At 44.2% G+C, this 14,224-nt stretch overlaps 2 protein-coding genes across 10 annotated transcripts in view; one reads left to right on the forward strand and one right to left on the reverse strand.

The window, feature by feature from the left end:
* The window catches only part of LOC144986719 (NLR family CARD domain-containing protein 3-like), a 674,722-nt gene extending 663,754 nt beyond the window's left edge, over positions 1-10,968 (forward strand). For 4 of the 5 annotated variants that reach the window (XM_078934618.1, XM_078934625.1, XM_078934620.1 and 1 more), the window contains 3 exons: positions 8,059-8,235; positions 9,315-9,488; positions 9,805-10,968. In XM_078934618.1, coding sequence (XP_078790744.1) covers positions 8,059-8,235; positions 9,315-9,488; positions 9,805-9,817 — 364 coding nt within the window. In that variant the 3' untranslated portion in view covers positions 9,818-10,968. The remainder of the gene's footprint in view (positions 1-8,058; positions 8,236-9,314; positions 9,489-9,804) is intronic. The other variant, XM_078934632.1, reaches the window with a different exon arrangement.
* The window catches only part of LOC144986673 (NLR family CARD domain-containing protein 3-like), a 497,154-nt gene that overhangs the window by 333,150 nt on the left and 149,780 nt on the right, over positions 1-14,224 (reverse strand). The window lies entirely within an intron of this gene.

The following is a 14,224-nucleotide window of genomic DNA, read 5'->3' on the forward strand; positions in this document are numbered from 1 at the left end:
ATCAGGATCTCCAAACTATTCTAGAACACGGATCCATTTCATGTCAGAAAAATGTTCACAGATCGTCCTGCAGAAAGTTCAAGTTGGCGTCCAAATTAGTTTCAGCTTCCAGTTTTCAGAAAACCATTCAAAGGATTCTACAGAAAATCTATTTGAAGAAAATAGTTTGAAAAGATCTTTAAATATTGAATCTAGAACAGACACTTCCTTTGAATGTCACTAGTACAAAAAACACACAAAGAGTTCTTTGGTCACAGCATCATTCAGTCACTGAAAACCAGAAATGACTGCAGATTCATTTACCACTAGAAATGAAACTGTTGCCTTCAGCATGGTGAGGGAGAGCTTCACAATAATTTGCAGGATCATCAGCTAGTTTGGATTGACACAGTAAGAGTTCATGTTGGATTACTGTGTCAAATGTTCTCCAGTTCATTTGATCTGTCATAGTAAATGTGGTTCTGATTTTCACCACTAAGGGGCGCTAGTCATAAAGCAGAGAAGCAGATGACGTCATCATGCTGAGTACATCCAGAAACAGGATTTTCCTTTTTACGTCCAGTTTGGTGTTCTGAGTGGTTCTGTGGACTTCTGAATGGACTGTTCAGTGAAATCAATATTTCAGATGATCATCACCTCCGTCACATTTTACTCTGAGTTCCAGGGAAGTTGCACAGCTCAACAGTTCAGCAAGGCAGCTGAAGCGTTGCATCATGGGATCTGTAGTTCCTAGTGTTACCAGCGCTCATTTTGCCAGGCCGTTAATAACAATAATATAAAATGATCTGACAGACCAGATCAGGCTGGACGATACGACCAAAACATAAACCAGAAGGAACAAAAACAGCCTAAAAACATGATAAGGGGTTGGATTCTATTCATGATGTCATTCACAGTAAAGAAGCAGCACTCTCATGGGGGGGGGGTGAGAAAAAGGAACTTCCGGAGAAGCAGAACCAGCTGAAACTAGGGAGGGGAACCGAGCCCCGACATTGAACGAGCCCCTGGGCAACATTCTTTAAGACTGCAGTATCGTTATGATCTGACCTCAACGGTTCTGCTATCGGTACTGGACAAGTCGCATTTTTTTTGTGTCCCACAGGATATAAACATTATCTGCCATATTTAACTCTACAAGTCAGTCAATTTTCTGGTAATTGATGATGATATTAAATTCGCTATTCTAGCTGAAGAGGAGAGGTCTGTCTGGCAACTTGTGTGCAAGGGGGCGGGGCTGTTGTTCAGACAGTACGCGGCGCACGTAAAATTAATGAAATCTGCACTAGAGCGCCACGACTATGGTGTCAACCTGCTGCTATGATGACCGTGTTTTGTGCTCTCTGTGTAGAACACGCTGGAGGGGCGCGAGAAAAAAACGACTCACTGCTGCAGAGGGTATGAACAAGTAGAGAGGAAAAGCAGGTGTAGAGAGGCGGGCCTTTGGCTTCAAACTGTCAGAGATGGAAACACGGGCGTCAGATTTAGACGCAGCTTTCACTGCGGGAGTTGAAGCAGAGACTTTCTCTGGGACGATCTTATGAACTCAAACATTTATTTGATTTGTTTTATATTTACATCATGACAGAAATATGTCAAAACATTGCTGTTTATTTTTCTATAAATAACTTCTTTTTTTCATGTATTTTACTTTTCTAGTTGGAAAAATGTATAAAGTAAAATTTTTTGTTAAAAAAACATTGTTGCATAGTGACAAAAATAAAACACTTTATGTTAGGCTTGCACAATACACCGCAAATGTATCGTTATCGCAATATCCAGCTCTGCAATACGCATATCGCAAAAGACGGCGAAAATCGCAATAAATCTTAAACCTTAAATGTGTTTAAAACAACCTTATGGCAGCTTAAAGCATTTAACGAATCAATTATATCCGTTTATGCGTTTGACCATTCGCACGGACGCCTTCACGTTGTTGACCAATCGGATGGAGACCTATTATGTTAGATGTTTGTCACCTATGTTGACGAGGGTCATTTGGAGTATATTTATTAAACTGTTGCAATGAAATGGGAATTATGTTTTTTGTTATGTTGCTGTTCGTTTATATACCACAAATTATATCATTATCGCAATAGTAATCTCTAATATCACGTATTGCGAGTTTTCCTCATCTCGTGCAGCCCTACTTCATGTTCTTAATTTGTTATTTATTTATTTTTCGTTCTCAAAACGTATCGATAACAGAGACACAGCGTTGACTTTCACAGCTATCCTGATGATACTCAGCTTTACATTGCCATGTCTCCTGATGACCTTGAACTTGTTAACACTCTTTTAAAACTGTATTAGAAACCTGGGCGTACTTTTTGACTCTGAGCTAAATTTTATCCCAAACATCAAAAATGTCAGGATTTTACCATCTTAAGAACATTGCCAGAGTCCGCCCGTTCCTCTCTCTTGCCAGCACAGAGGTGCTGATGCTTTTATTTTCAGTCGTTTAGATTACTGTAATGCCCTGCTCTCTAGTTTACCCAAAAAGTCTCTTTTTAAATCTACAACTATTGCAGAACTCTGGGGTACGAGTTCTGACAGGACCAGAGGGCGGGAACACATTACACCGATTATAAAATGTTTGCATCGGCTCCCTGTGCGTTTCAGGATTACATTTAAAATTCTTTTAGTGGTTTTTAAATGTTTTTATGGTCTTGGGCCTTCTTATTTAAATGACATTCTTTTAAAGTATGAGCCCTCGTGTACCCTGAGGTCCTCCGGTGCTGGCCTCTTAGTTGTTTCTAAGGCGAGGACCAAAACTTATGGTGAGGCTTCGTTCTGCCATTACGGTCCTCGCCTGTAGAACAGCCTGCCGGAGAGCCTCAGGGCCGCAGAGACTGTAGAGGTTTTTAAGAAGATGCTCAAGACCCACCTTTTTAATTTAGCTTTTAGTTGATTTTAAATGCTAATTTATTCTATTAGTTTTAGTATAGGCTATTTTGTGTATTCTATTTCCTTTTATGCATCTTTTTCTTAAATTTATGTTTTATATACATATTATGTCTTTAATTTTAGTATCTTATCATGATTTTAGCCCCAGTGTTTCTTGTGGGGATCTTTTCCTCCAGGGCTTGCCGGCTTGGTCGGTGGTTGTTGCTGCAGTTGTCTTCCTTGCTGGGGCAGCTGGAGTTTAACTTTGCAGCCTCACAGCTGTGAAGTGGACCCCAGTGTTGTCCTGGTCTGGGGGGGGCACTGTGGTGATGCACCCATGGCCAGGCTGGCTCCTGCTATGAAGAGATTCCCAAATACTGTTTCCTCACAGCAGAGCCAAGCCTTACTTGTTTTTTATTTCTTTATTTGTTTATTTATTTATTTTTACAGTTACATAGTCATTATTCATTGTACATGGGGGCCATGGGTCATATGTTTTAACCCTTGTGCTATCCTAGGCACTTTAACATTGGGAGTTGGGTCATCTAGACCCACTAGACAGCGCCCTGAACCTTTTTTCTTCAATGATTTGTGATCTTCACTGGTGTCCATGGATTACATGAAATCTTTCCACCTTTATCCACCTTTGTCATGGTAGGAATAACACGTCAAAGTAAGGGTGGGGTCATATAAGATAGCACAAGGGTTAACAGAGGGAAGGGTGAAGGGTGGGTTGGGTTTTTACTGTAATATTGTGTGTTTTCTGTTTTTAATGTTAAAGCGCTTCGAGCTGCACAAATGCATGAGAAGCGCTATATTATAAATAAATACAATTCCTGTCCTGTGGGGGGGCATTCTGGGGGAGGGGGGGGGCCACTATTGGTACGGGGCAGGGGGGGGTTGACGGGTCGGGGTCTCCGCTGAGGCCATCGGCGGTTTCCCCGGCCGGTTGGCTGCCTCGGTCCCGTCGAGGCCTGACCAGAGCTCTTCTAGGGCCGGCGTTTGGGGGTGGGGGCCTGGGCTTGCTTCGGGGGGGGGGGGGCGGCGCTTTCTGGCTCCTCTCTCTCTGTGTGGGGCGGGTGGTGCTGGGCCTGGGGTGTCGGCGCCTCCGGGGGTGGGGCCCCTGGGCTGGGTGGACCTGGCCCCCTTGCTGGGGGGGGGGGCGGGGGACAGCTGTTTGACCACCGGGGGACAGTCTACCAGCTGTCCCTAACTTACCCCTTCCTCATATAACCTCATATTAGGGTGAGGGGGTGGGGGGCTTAGCCTGCGATGAGTCTGGGGGGGGGGGGTTACAAGGCAGCGACCCCCCTCCTATGGTTGCCGTATGGAGTGGGCCCCCCCTCTTTCGGTTTTATTTGCACCTTAGACATGTAGGGCCCTTGGTAGGGGGGGTGCTTGGACATCACTGCCAGCAAGCAGCAGATGTCCTCCTAGCACCCTACCCGCCAATTTTAACCGCACCTTAGACATTCAGGGCCCCTTGGTGGGGAGGGTGAGGGGACGTCACTGTTAGTAATCAGGAGATGTCCCCTTAGTGCCCTACCCGCCAATTTTAACTGCACCCCCCTTAGTACACACACCCCTCCCCCCTCAATAAATACATCCCAACATAAACACACACACATGCACACACACACCCTCTCAAACACACATACACGCACACACATTTTGCAAGGAAGGTGGGACCTAGGACCATCTGTCCCCTGCCTCTTCCCTGGTGGGGGGTACGGGCCCCTTTGCGACGGCGGCCGTGTCCCCGGGGTGCCGGCTTCCTGGGCCCCGCGGTGCTCTCTCCGCGCGGTGGGGGGGTTCACATTACATCTGAGCCGGGGGTGTTCGTGTCCCTGGGGGATGGGTTCTGGTCCTTGCTCCTGAGCGCTGGGCCCTGCCAAATTTCCAACAGTGGCCGAGCCTGGTCGGGCCATATTTACAACACCCCTTGTGGCCCCCCTTTTTCCCCGGGGTGCTCCCCACCGGGGCAGGGGCGGCGGGCCCCTGCCTTGCTCTTCCCTGAATGGATCAACCGTGGGCCGGGCGGATGGCTGCCTGGAGTGCAGAGCCGGTCTCCCTTGGGGGGTCCTGGCTCATACCTGGGGTTGGGGCGGGAAGATGCCCGGAACTCCTGGGTGGTGGTGGGGTGCTCGTCTGGGGCTGTGGGCGTCCTTATCCGGTGGGGCCCTGCGTTGGGCTCTCCCGGCGCGGCGGGGGGGCTGCCCTCCTGGTTGGGCTGGGGCGGCGCTCTCTTTCCCTCCGTGCCTCCCTGCTCTCTGGCTCTGGGGGCCTTGCGGCGGTCCTGCTGGCCCTGGCCTGGGTGGCGGGCTTGGTCGCCCGGGCGGCGGTTGTTCCCTGCCGGTTCCCGTGTGGCGTTGGGGGGGGTTCCGGCTGCCGCTGCCGCCGCGGTGGGGGTCTTGGGGTGGGGATGGCTGGGCACTCTCCCTCCTTCTTTTCACGTTCCACCATCCATTTTAGAAGAACATAAACACTCACCTGAGCACAGGTGTTAGCTCACCTTTGCACTAACAGTTTGCATGATTGAATGACTGAAATATTTCACACTAGTTGGTTTTAAGGCATAAGTATGCGTGTGAACACTATCTGTTTTGTGTACATGTCGACAGGTGGACATTTTTTCAGCTAGCAGGTGTGTTTATAACATTTGAGTGTGTGTGTGGACAAGCCCCGCCGTTTTTGTACTACATTTGAACCTTACCATAATGATTAACAACCAGTAAACTCGTTGCTTTATGCTGCTTCATGGTCTTATCCCCCCTCCCCTCCTATTATCACTTTCCTACCCCCCCCCCCCCCCTCTCTAACATCCCTCTCTCTTCTTCCCCTCTTTCCTTTTCCGTCCGGTCCAACACCAAAGATTTTCAAACATGATTGAAATTAATAAAGTTTGGCCTCAATTACAAAAGGGGTTTATTCAGACATACCTTTGGTTTGTCTGAAGATTAATAACCCCTCTTGTTAAAGTAAAATATGTCCAACACAAGAGGCCCTCAGCTCTCATCTGTCTGCCCAGCTGTTGGACAGGACAAGTTAAAAAAAAGAAAATACAATTCGATATGATTATCATTAAAATACAGGATCGATAAGCAGTATCAATAGGAGTAGTAGTACCGTTAAAACCTTAACGATACCCATCCCTACCTTTAACCCTAAGACCAGGGTTCACCAACCTTTTCTACACTGAGACGTACTTCATGGATACTAAGTCATACATAGTTATTTATTAATAATGATTGATTATACTCATTAAAGTGACAAGATTCATCACTTTGATCATTTCTCACAATAATTATCAACAATAACATCAAGGTGGTAAACAAAAATCAATATTCAGTCCTTTATTATCTCAGTAATGGTTACATTTTCAGATGATCCTCACATCTCTACATTTCATAGAAAAATGTCCCATTTTCACTATGCCGCACCATGATTATCAAGGAAGTCGTGTTAAAGAAAATCAACATGCATATATTTGAACCAAACCTGCAGATTTTTTAATCAAATTCTAACTGCTACATGTATGATTGAACACATTTCTTCCATGTTTTAATTCCTCTTTTCCATGACTGCCATGTTTCACTGACAGCGTTTGGTATCTTTTTTTGTTATTTTTTTGTCCAAGTCTGTTTGTGACGTCACTTTTCTTCCACTTTGTCTCAGATGCAGAAACAATGTCTTTCAGCAGCAACTGCTCAGAGGGAAAGTCTCTGTAGATCCAGAGAAAATGTTGCTGATGGTTCCACAGTGGGAGTCATCACGTGCTCAAAGCCATCACTTTAGCACAGAACGCTGTGATGAATGATGCAGTGGTAATGCAGACATTATGGGATGCCTGGCTCAGCTTTAGTGATGTTTGAACGTTCACGCGGCTGAAGAATGTCCATAATTGATCCTTCCTCATCAAAAACCTTCTGAAACATTTCTGATGCTTTGAGAAACATTTATGAAAATCTACAGAACAGTTGATTGATCAGCATAAAGAGTTTTATTTATTTATTCAGAACAACTGACTGAACCGTAGTACGAGAGTCTCTCTGTGTCTGAAACCAGGAGTCCATGGTTCCTCCTTCAGTTAAGAACCACAGATGCTGCAGTGAGTTAAGCGTTGAGCACGGCGCCTCAGTCCAGCAGCAGCAGGTTTCATCCATCATTCATTCATCCAGATGATAATTATTCTCCACTATTATCTTCTTCAGCGTTTCAGGATATTTTCCAGCAGTTTCTGAGTCACCTGATGTCATTTCTCCATGCAGACACAAACTTCTGTGATAGGATTCAGGAACAGCTGGAAGCAGCTGTTGGAAGCAGACAGACCAGAATGTTTTTCATATTTAACCACCTTCCTTAGAAATGAAGGCAGCATCTCAATCAGGTTATGTGAATGATGTGAATATTACTGTATTACTGTATACTCAAATAATATGTACACTGTATAATGACCATATTTTTAAGATATTGTCAATTTTAAATCTATATAAATGCAAATTTGATTCAAACAGAATAGCAACCCAATGAAATTAAACTTCAGAAGCAGCTCAATGGTCACTTGTACTATGTTTAGAACAGGCCTGCAGGCCACTTATGTGGCCCTTGGAGGCAACCTGGTGCCCACAGACACCATGTTGGTGACCCCTGGTTTAGATTACCAGCAGAACCATCAGCAGCTCCTCTTCAGGGCCACATTCAGACATTTTGGGCCCCGTGGATCCTCATGGTTTTCAAGGCCCCTCTACAGTTTAGAGATGACAGGAAATGCTTTCAGAGGAGAACTAAAGACTTTTTCAGATGTTTTTCTGCAATGTGGTCATTTGAAAATGCATTTTACAATTCAGGATTCGAGATGAAGAAATACAATTTTAGGTTTAAGTTTTAAATCAAAGCAAATCTATTGGATTAAAATTTTTAGTCATGAATAGTTCCTGATGATCAATGACATTTCAATTCCACGTCTGTTTTAACTTCATTTCAAGTCATTTCTAATCTATGGCATTTTTATTCCTGATCATGTTTTTGGGTCCAAATCCAAAAGAAATGAGCAAACAGGGAAAATGTCATCTGTCAGTCTGTCATCAGGGCGGGTCCCACCTGACTGAATGGACCAAGTTCCTGGACCTCCAGCTGCATCAGTGCTCCTGAACACACTTTTCTGTCTGATTGCAGATTGGAGGACTGCTGTTTGTCAGAGATCAGCTGTGAAGTTCTGGTCTCAGCTCTGAAGAAAAACCCATCTAATCTGACAGAACTGGACCTGGGCGTGAACTGGAACCTGCAGGATTCAGGAGTTCTTCATTTGTGTGGTTTTCTGGAGAGTCCAGACTGCAAACTGCGGACTCTGAGGTCAGACTCCATGTTTCAGTTGTGTTCACATCAATATGATGACAAAGTTGTGTTGACCCACAGTGAGCAGAAATGTCCAGATTCTGATCTGCAGCAGCATCTTCCTGCAGCTGCTTGTTCTCCTCAAAGATCTGCAGAAGAACTTCTTCTTTTCTTCCTGCAGCTGCTTGTTCTCCTCAAAGATCTGCAGAAGAACTTCTTATTTTCTTCCTGCAGCTGCTTGTTTCAAAGATGTCTGCTGACATTTGTGCTCCACAAAGTTCTGCTTGCAGCCATCAGCTCTTCTTTGTGCCTTTGCTCCAAAAGACTACTTGCAGAAGAAGCAGCCGTGCACGCTCACATGCACTCTGAGTCCTGCTGCTGTGTTTCAGCAGATGCAGCTGAGAGTCCAGCTCCTGATTTTTGTGAGCAGACAGTGACAGAGTCATGCTGCAGCTGGATGCTGCTCTGACAGACACATCCTCCACAAACATCCTCACCTTTTCATCCACAAACATCATCACATCATCCATCAAAGCTCCCAGCAGCTTCTGACTCTTCATTCAGAGCTGAAGTCATGGATCAGGGATCAATGTCCAACATTTGCTGCTGACTCTTCCTCATCACTTCCTTCTTCTCTCTGCTTTGATCTGTTGGAGCTGAAAGTCTCTGCTTGAAGGGCTGCAGCAGAGAAGGACTGGAAGATCATCTCCTGAAAACTGGGATGAAGACTTTCCAGCATCATGCTGCTGAAATTCTCCCATGATTCAGTGCTGTTTGGAGAAGAGCTGAGCAGAAAGAGGAAGTGGACTTTTTCTGCTGTTGCTGCAGAAACATCAGTTGGTTTGGATGCAGCCACAGGCTGATGTTTGACTTTCACACATCTGGACTTCTTTTCTGAAGCAGCTGCATGTTGTCCTGAATGTTTCTGAATGTTCTTCTCTGCTTCTGCTGGACTCTTCTGATCTGCTGCTGTTGCTTCACATCTTTGGACTTTTTCTAAACTTTCTGATCTTCTTCAGCTCTGAACTCTTTAGAAGAAGTGAAGGATGAAAAACATGAACTTTGTCTTTAAACTCAACTCTTTGTTCTGAATTCAGGTTGATGGACTGCAGTTTGTCAAAGACCAGCTGTGCTGCTCTGGTCTCAGCTCTGAAGTCCAACCCGTCCCACCTGACAGAACTGGACCTGAGATACAACAAGCTTCAGTCTTCAGATGTTCAGCAGCTCCAGGATCTGGTGGAGAGTCCAAACTCCAAACTGCAGACTCTGAGGTCAGTAGAGGGTTGGAGTCAGTCCAGCTGCTTCCAGATGTTTGGTCCTAAAGTTAGTCTGAGAGCAAAGATGCAGAGTTTCCTGTGAAGCTGCAGCTTCTCAGTGAAGCTCTGAGGAGAATGATGACAGGCTGCAGGACAACAGTCAGCCAATCAGAGCAGCAGAAGCTCCAACAGGTGAAGATGACAGGAAGCTGCTGCTCTGAACAGGACTGAAGCTCCTGCTGCTCTTTCTGCTGCTGTGCTGCATCACTGACTGACAGACCAGGATCAGGACACACTCCTTCATCTCTGTCTCTACACTTTCTCTCTGCAGGCTATGGGACTGATGTTCCTCCTGGAGGAGCAGAGAGGAGCAGCAGCAGCAGCTAGTCGGCAGAGATGTTGTGACTGGACGATGTTCCTGGGAGGTGGATCATGTTTCAGATCAATCACTGTTGATCTGAAACATGGGTTGGATTCAGATGTTCAGCAGCTCCAGGATCTGGAGAAAAACAGACCTGCAGACAAACAGATTCTTTTCTAGATCACCACTTTCTCCTTTGATCTACATTTGATGGACAGATGTGAGTTTGGGATGGACCAATCAAGGATTGAGGGAATCATTGATAAGACAGAACATTTCTGGATGTCAGAGATCTATGTGTGGGTGAGGGGAAAACACAGTCAGGCGTTGGATCCTGGTTCTGTCTCTGGAACAGGGACAGAACCAGAACTGTGGATCACAAAATTCTGGTTCCAGATGTTTCACACTTGATTTCTGTTCTCCAGAAACTCTCATTGACAAACAAACACAGAGTTTCATTCAGAAACCTCCAACATGGTCATGTGACCAGAATGTTCATAGTGGAGACACGGACAAACGCTGTGGTCACATGACTCACTGGTTTGGATTCAAGTCCTTTGAAGTCAGTTTTTGGAGCATAAATCCCGTCTGATCTCAGTTAGTGAACAAAAGTCTCTCAGTTGAATCATTTTTCTATCATCTCTGTTCTGTTGATGATCAAATATTGACTCATGCAGTTTGAAAGACTCAGAGTTTTGCTTTGATTGATGTTTTCCACAGTTTTCTGACTGAACTTCCTTTTTCTTTGGTTTTTGTGGGTAAAACTCTGTTCTTTTTCATGCTGACAGCATTTTTAGCTCCAGTTTTAAAGAAGTTTCATCTAAATCCAGTAGAATCTCCTCATTTTCTAGAATGTCTAAACTAGTAGAAACGTTCTGAGCATAAAGCCTGTTTTCTCCAGAGGCCATGAATGAACAGAGTGGATCTTAGTGAGGAATGACAGCCTCTGGATGCAGAGAATCACTTTGATGCAGCTGCTGCAACAACACCAACTGCATTGAAGCAGGAGGGAGAAGGGAGACACCTGCTGGCTGTTTGCAGAACTGCATCTTAGTGTCAAAAGGCTTCAAACTGAAAGCTGTCTGTAAAATTCCTGCAGCCTGTTTGGATCTAATAAATGCTCTTTTGAATCAACTCTGTGTTTTCTATTGATGTTTGCTTTCATTCCATCTTTGACTCACAAACAGACTTGAATCTTTAGCCTTCCCCCTCATCCTGTTCCAGCTGTTCTAATCTTCATGTGTTTGGTTCCTTCTCAGTAGAAATGGGTTGGAAAAGAGCTTTGGAATGTTCAGGTGGTGCTGATGTCTTTCTAGATGGGGGTGGGCAGAACAGATGAGAGCTCCTCCCTCCTGATTCAGAGGGGAACAGTGGGCAGCAGCTGAAAGGAGGGAGTGGAAATGGGAAAAGTTCTCTGCACGTTTCTCCTTTCCAAGAACAGAGGGACACGACTCCATGAACAGCAGAAGCTAAAGAGTTGGAAAACATGCCCAAAGCTGCAGCACCACCTGCAGAAAGATGCTTCCTCTTCAGGCTCCACCCCTCCACATCAAGAAAGATCAGAGTTTCTGCTGAGCTGCTATTGGAGCTTTTAGGGGGTCAGATCTTTAGGAACATTTGCTGTCAATCAAACCAGGAAGTAAAGTGTTTTGAAAGATCAGATTGATGACATCATCAGTTGTGGAAACACTGGAAAATGGAAATCCAGCAGAGAAGTAAACATCAGGAACTTCCTGCAGGACAAACTGTTCTAGACTGTTGGAGACAGGAACAGCATTGGTCTGGGAGTTGTCCGTATTCTCAGATGAAATCTGAGAATACGGACAAAATATAACATCAGTAGAGATAGCTCAGTGAAATGGTTGCTGGGAGTCACATCCAGAGGTCTTGGGTTCAAGGCCAGCATCTTACAATTTTGTTTTATTTATTTTTTGCTTTGTGTTTTTTTTCCTTCATGTGATGTGTGTTTTGCTGTCAAGCACTTCTCACAGAAAACGTCACATGTTGTGTTGTTTTAGATTGTTCTTTTTATTAATCATTAACAACATTGTTTTGTTTTACGTTTTTTCATCATCATTTCCACATTGAAGTGTTACAAGGAGCTTAGATGAAGCATATGATATATATCCAGTCCGCCACCAGATGCCGCTGTTCTGTGTGGTTGCAAAGCCCTGAATGGGTGGTTCATTTTTCCGGCACAATTACATGAACCCCAAGGGAAGCTTCATGGGGCTTCTATTCCCATCCCTACAATAAATACAACGTCGGTCTAAAAACACATTAAAATGTATTAAGAGGGTGGGTACAGAACACGCAGTGGCTCATGACATCTGCAACACCTCCAGCCACTTACAGCATCTAGTTAAAAGAGCAGAATATGAGTAAAAGGTGATCTACATCCTCCCAACAAGAGGAGCTTCAGCCATACATGCCACCATGCAGGCAGGCAGCCACTGTCTATCCACTCACTCCCTGTTCCTTATATAAGGACAGACACAGCTGGACCAAATCCCCAATCAAACAGGCATGCACCTGTCAAAGGCAGAGCTGCTGGTTACACTATTAAAAAAGAAAGTGACCATGTAAACCTGTTGAGTTCAATGTAATGTAGATGAGAAAGTCGGTGCACCAAACCTTTGTGCGGGTGCACCAGCACAAAAGTTTGATGGACTGACTTTCTCAACCACATTACATTGAACTCAACAGTTTAACACGGTGCAAAGATTGAGTCTAGAATCCTGGCCTAAGAGACACAACTATCACCACTACTGAGGGTCTTACTCCCCCCCAGAGGAGATGGGGTAGGGAACAGAAGATCAATGGTCACCACCTTATTATTATAAAAGATGAGTGTATGTAGTGTGTCGGGTGTGTGTTTACTAAAATGCATAGTTTAAAATAAGTGGGTTACCTTTTGTGAAAATGTAGAGAGTTTCTTTGATTACCATATTTTCACAACTGTATTTTCTCCAAAATGTATGACGTGTCCTATAATGCAGTGCGTCCTATGGTGCAGTGGGCCTAATGTGTTACAGTGAGACCCACCCAGCTTTCCAGTCGTCTGAGTAGTATTGCGTGGTCGACTGTATCAAACGCAGCACTGAGGTCCAGTAGAACTAGCACTGACATATTCCCACTGTCTGTATTCAAACGTATGTCATTAATCACTTTGATCAGGGCAGTTTCAGTGCTGTGATTCTGTCTGAAGCCGGACTGGAAGACATCATAGCAGTTGTTTTTTATTAGAAATTCATTTAGCTGATAGAAAACAGCTTTTTCAATGATCTTGCTTAAAAATGGCAGGTTTGATATCGGCCTATAGTTGTTCATTTGAGCTTTGTCTAGACTCTCCATTTTTAGAAGAGGTTTAATTACAGCTGTTTTCAGTGGATCTGGGAAAACGCCAGATGTTAACGACAAGTTGACAGTCTGGAGCAGGTCTGGTTCCAATGTCTTTGAGACTTTTTTGAAAAAGCTTGTGGGTAGAATATCCAGACAGCAAGAGGAGGAGTTTAGTTGCGATAGAATTTCCAGCAGTTTTTTACTGTTTATGGGTTGAAACTGAGCCATTGGATTAATACTGGTTTCTAGTGGATAGGGTTCATATCTTGAACTTGTAGTTGGTGAAACTATTGTTTGTCTAATGTTTTTGATTTTGTCCCTGAAGAATTTGGCAAAGTCATTACAGCCTTTGATGGAGTAAAATTCTGGTGCCACTGACACAGGGGGTTTTGTCAACCTGTCGACTATATTAAATAGGACCCGAGCATTATGGGAGTTTTTGTTAATAATTTCCGAAAAATAGGACTTTCTTGCATTGCACAGTTGTAAATTATATAAGTGAAGTTTCTCTTTATAAATTTCATAATCTACCTGTAGTTTAAATTTTCTCCATTTGCGTTCAAATTTCTGACATTCTCTTTTTCCATTGTTTACAATAATGGAATTTCTCCATGGAGATTTTTTCCTACCAGAGATCACCTTCACCTTACTAGGAGCAATATTATCCATGATATTTGACATGTTGGAATTAAAGCTGTTAACAAGTTCGTTGACTGAATTCCCTGAGAGGGGAGGAGTCAGGGAGAACATCTGATTGAACATCTCACTAGTGTTTTCAGTTATATACCGTTTTGTGATCTCCTCCCTTAAAACATTTGTGTATACTGGAATAATGCTCTCACAGGAAACACAGCTGTGATCAGACAGACCTAAGTCATATACAGTAACCTTAGTGATGTTCAGACCTTTGGAGATTAATAAATCAAGAATATTCCCCCTGTTGTGTGTGGGCTCTGTTACATGTTGAGTCAATCCGAAATTGTCCAAAGTGTTTATCAAGTCCTTAGTCCCTTTGTTCTCAGGATTTCCATAATGGATGTTAAAATCT

This window comes from Oryzias latipes, chromosome 2, assembly GCF_053564925.1.
Source record: "Oryzias latipes strain Hd-rR chromosome 2, Olatipes_Hd-rR_3.1".
Classification (NCBI taxonomy): Eukaryota; Metazoa; Chordata; class Actinopteri; order Beloniformes; family Adrianichthyidae; genus Oryzias; species Oryzias latipes.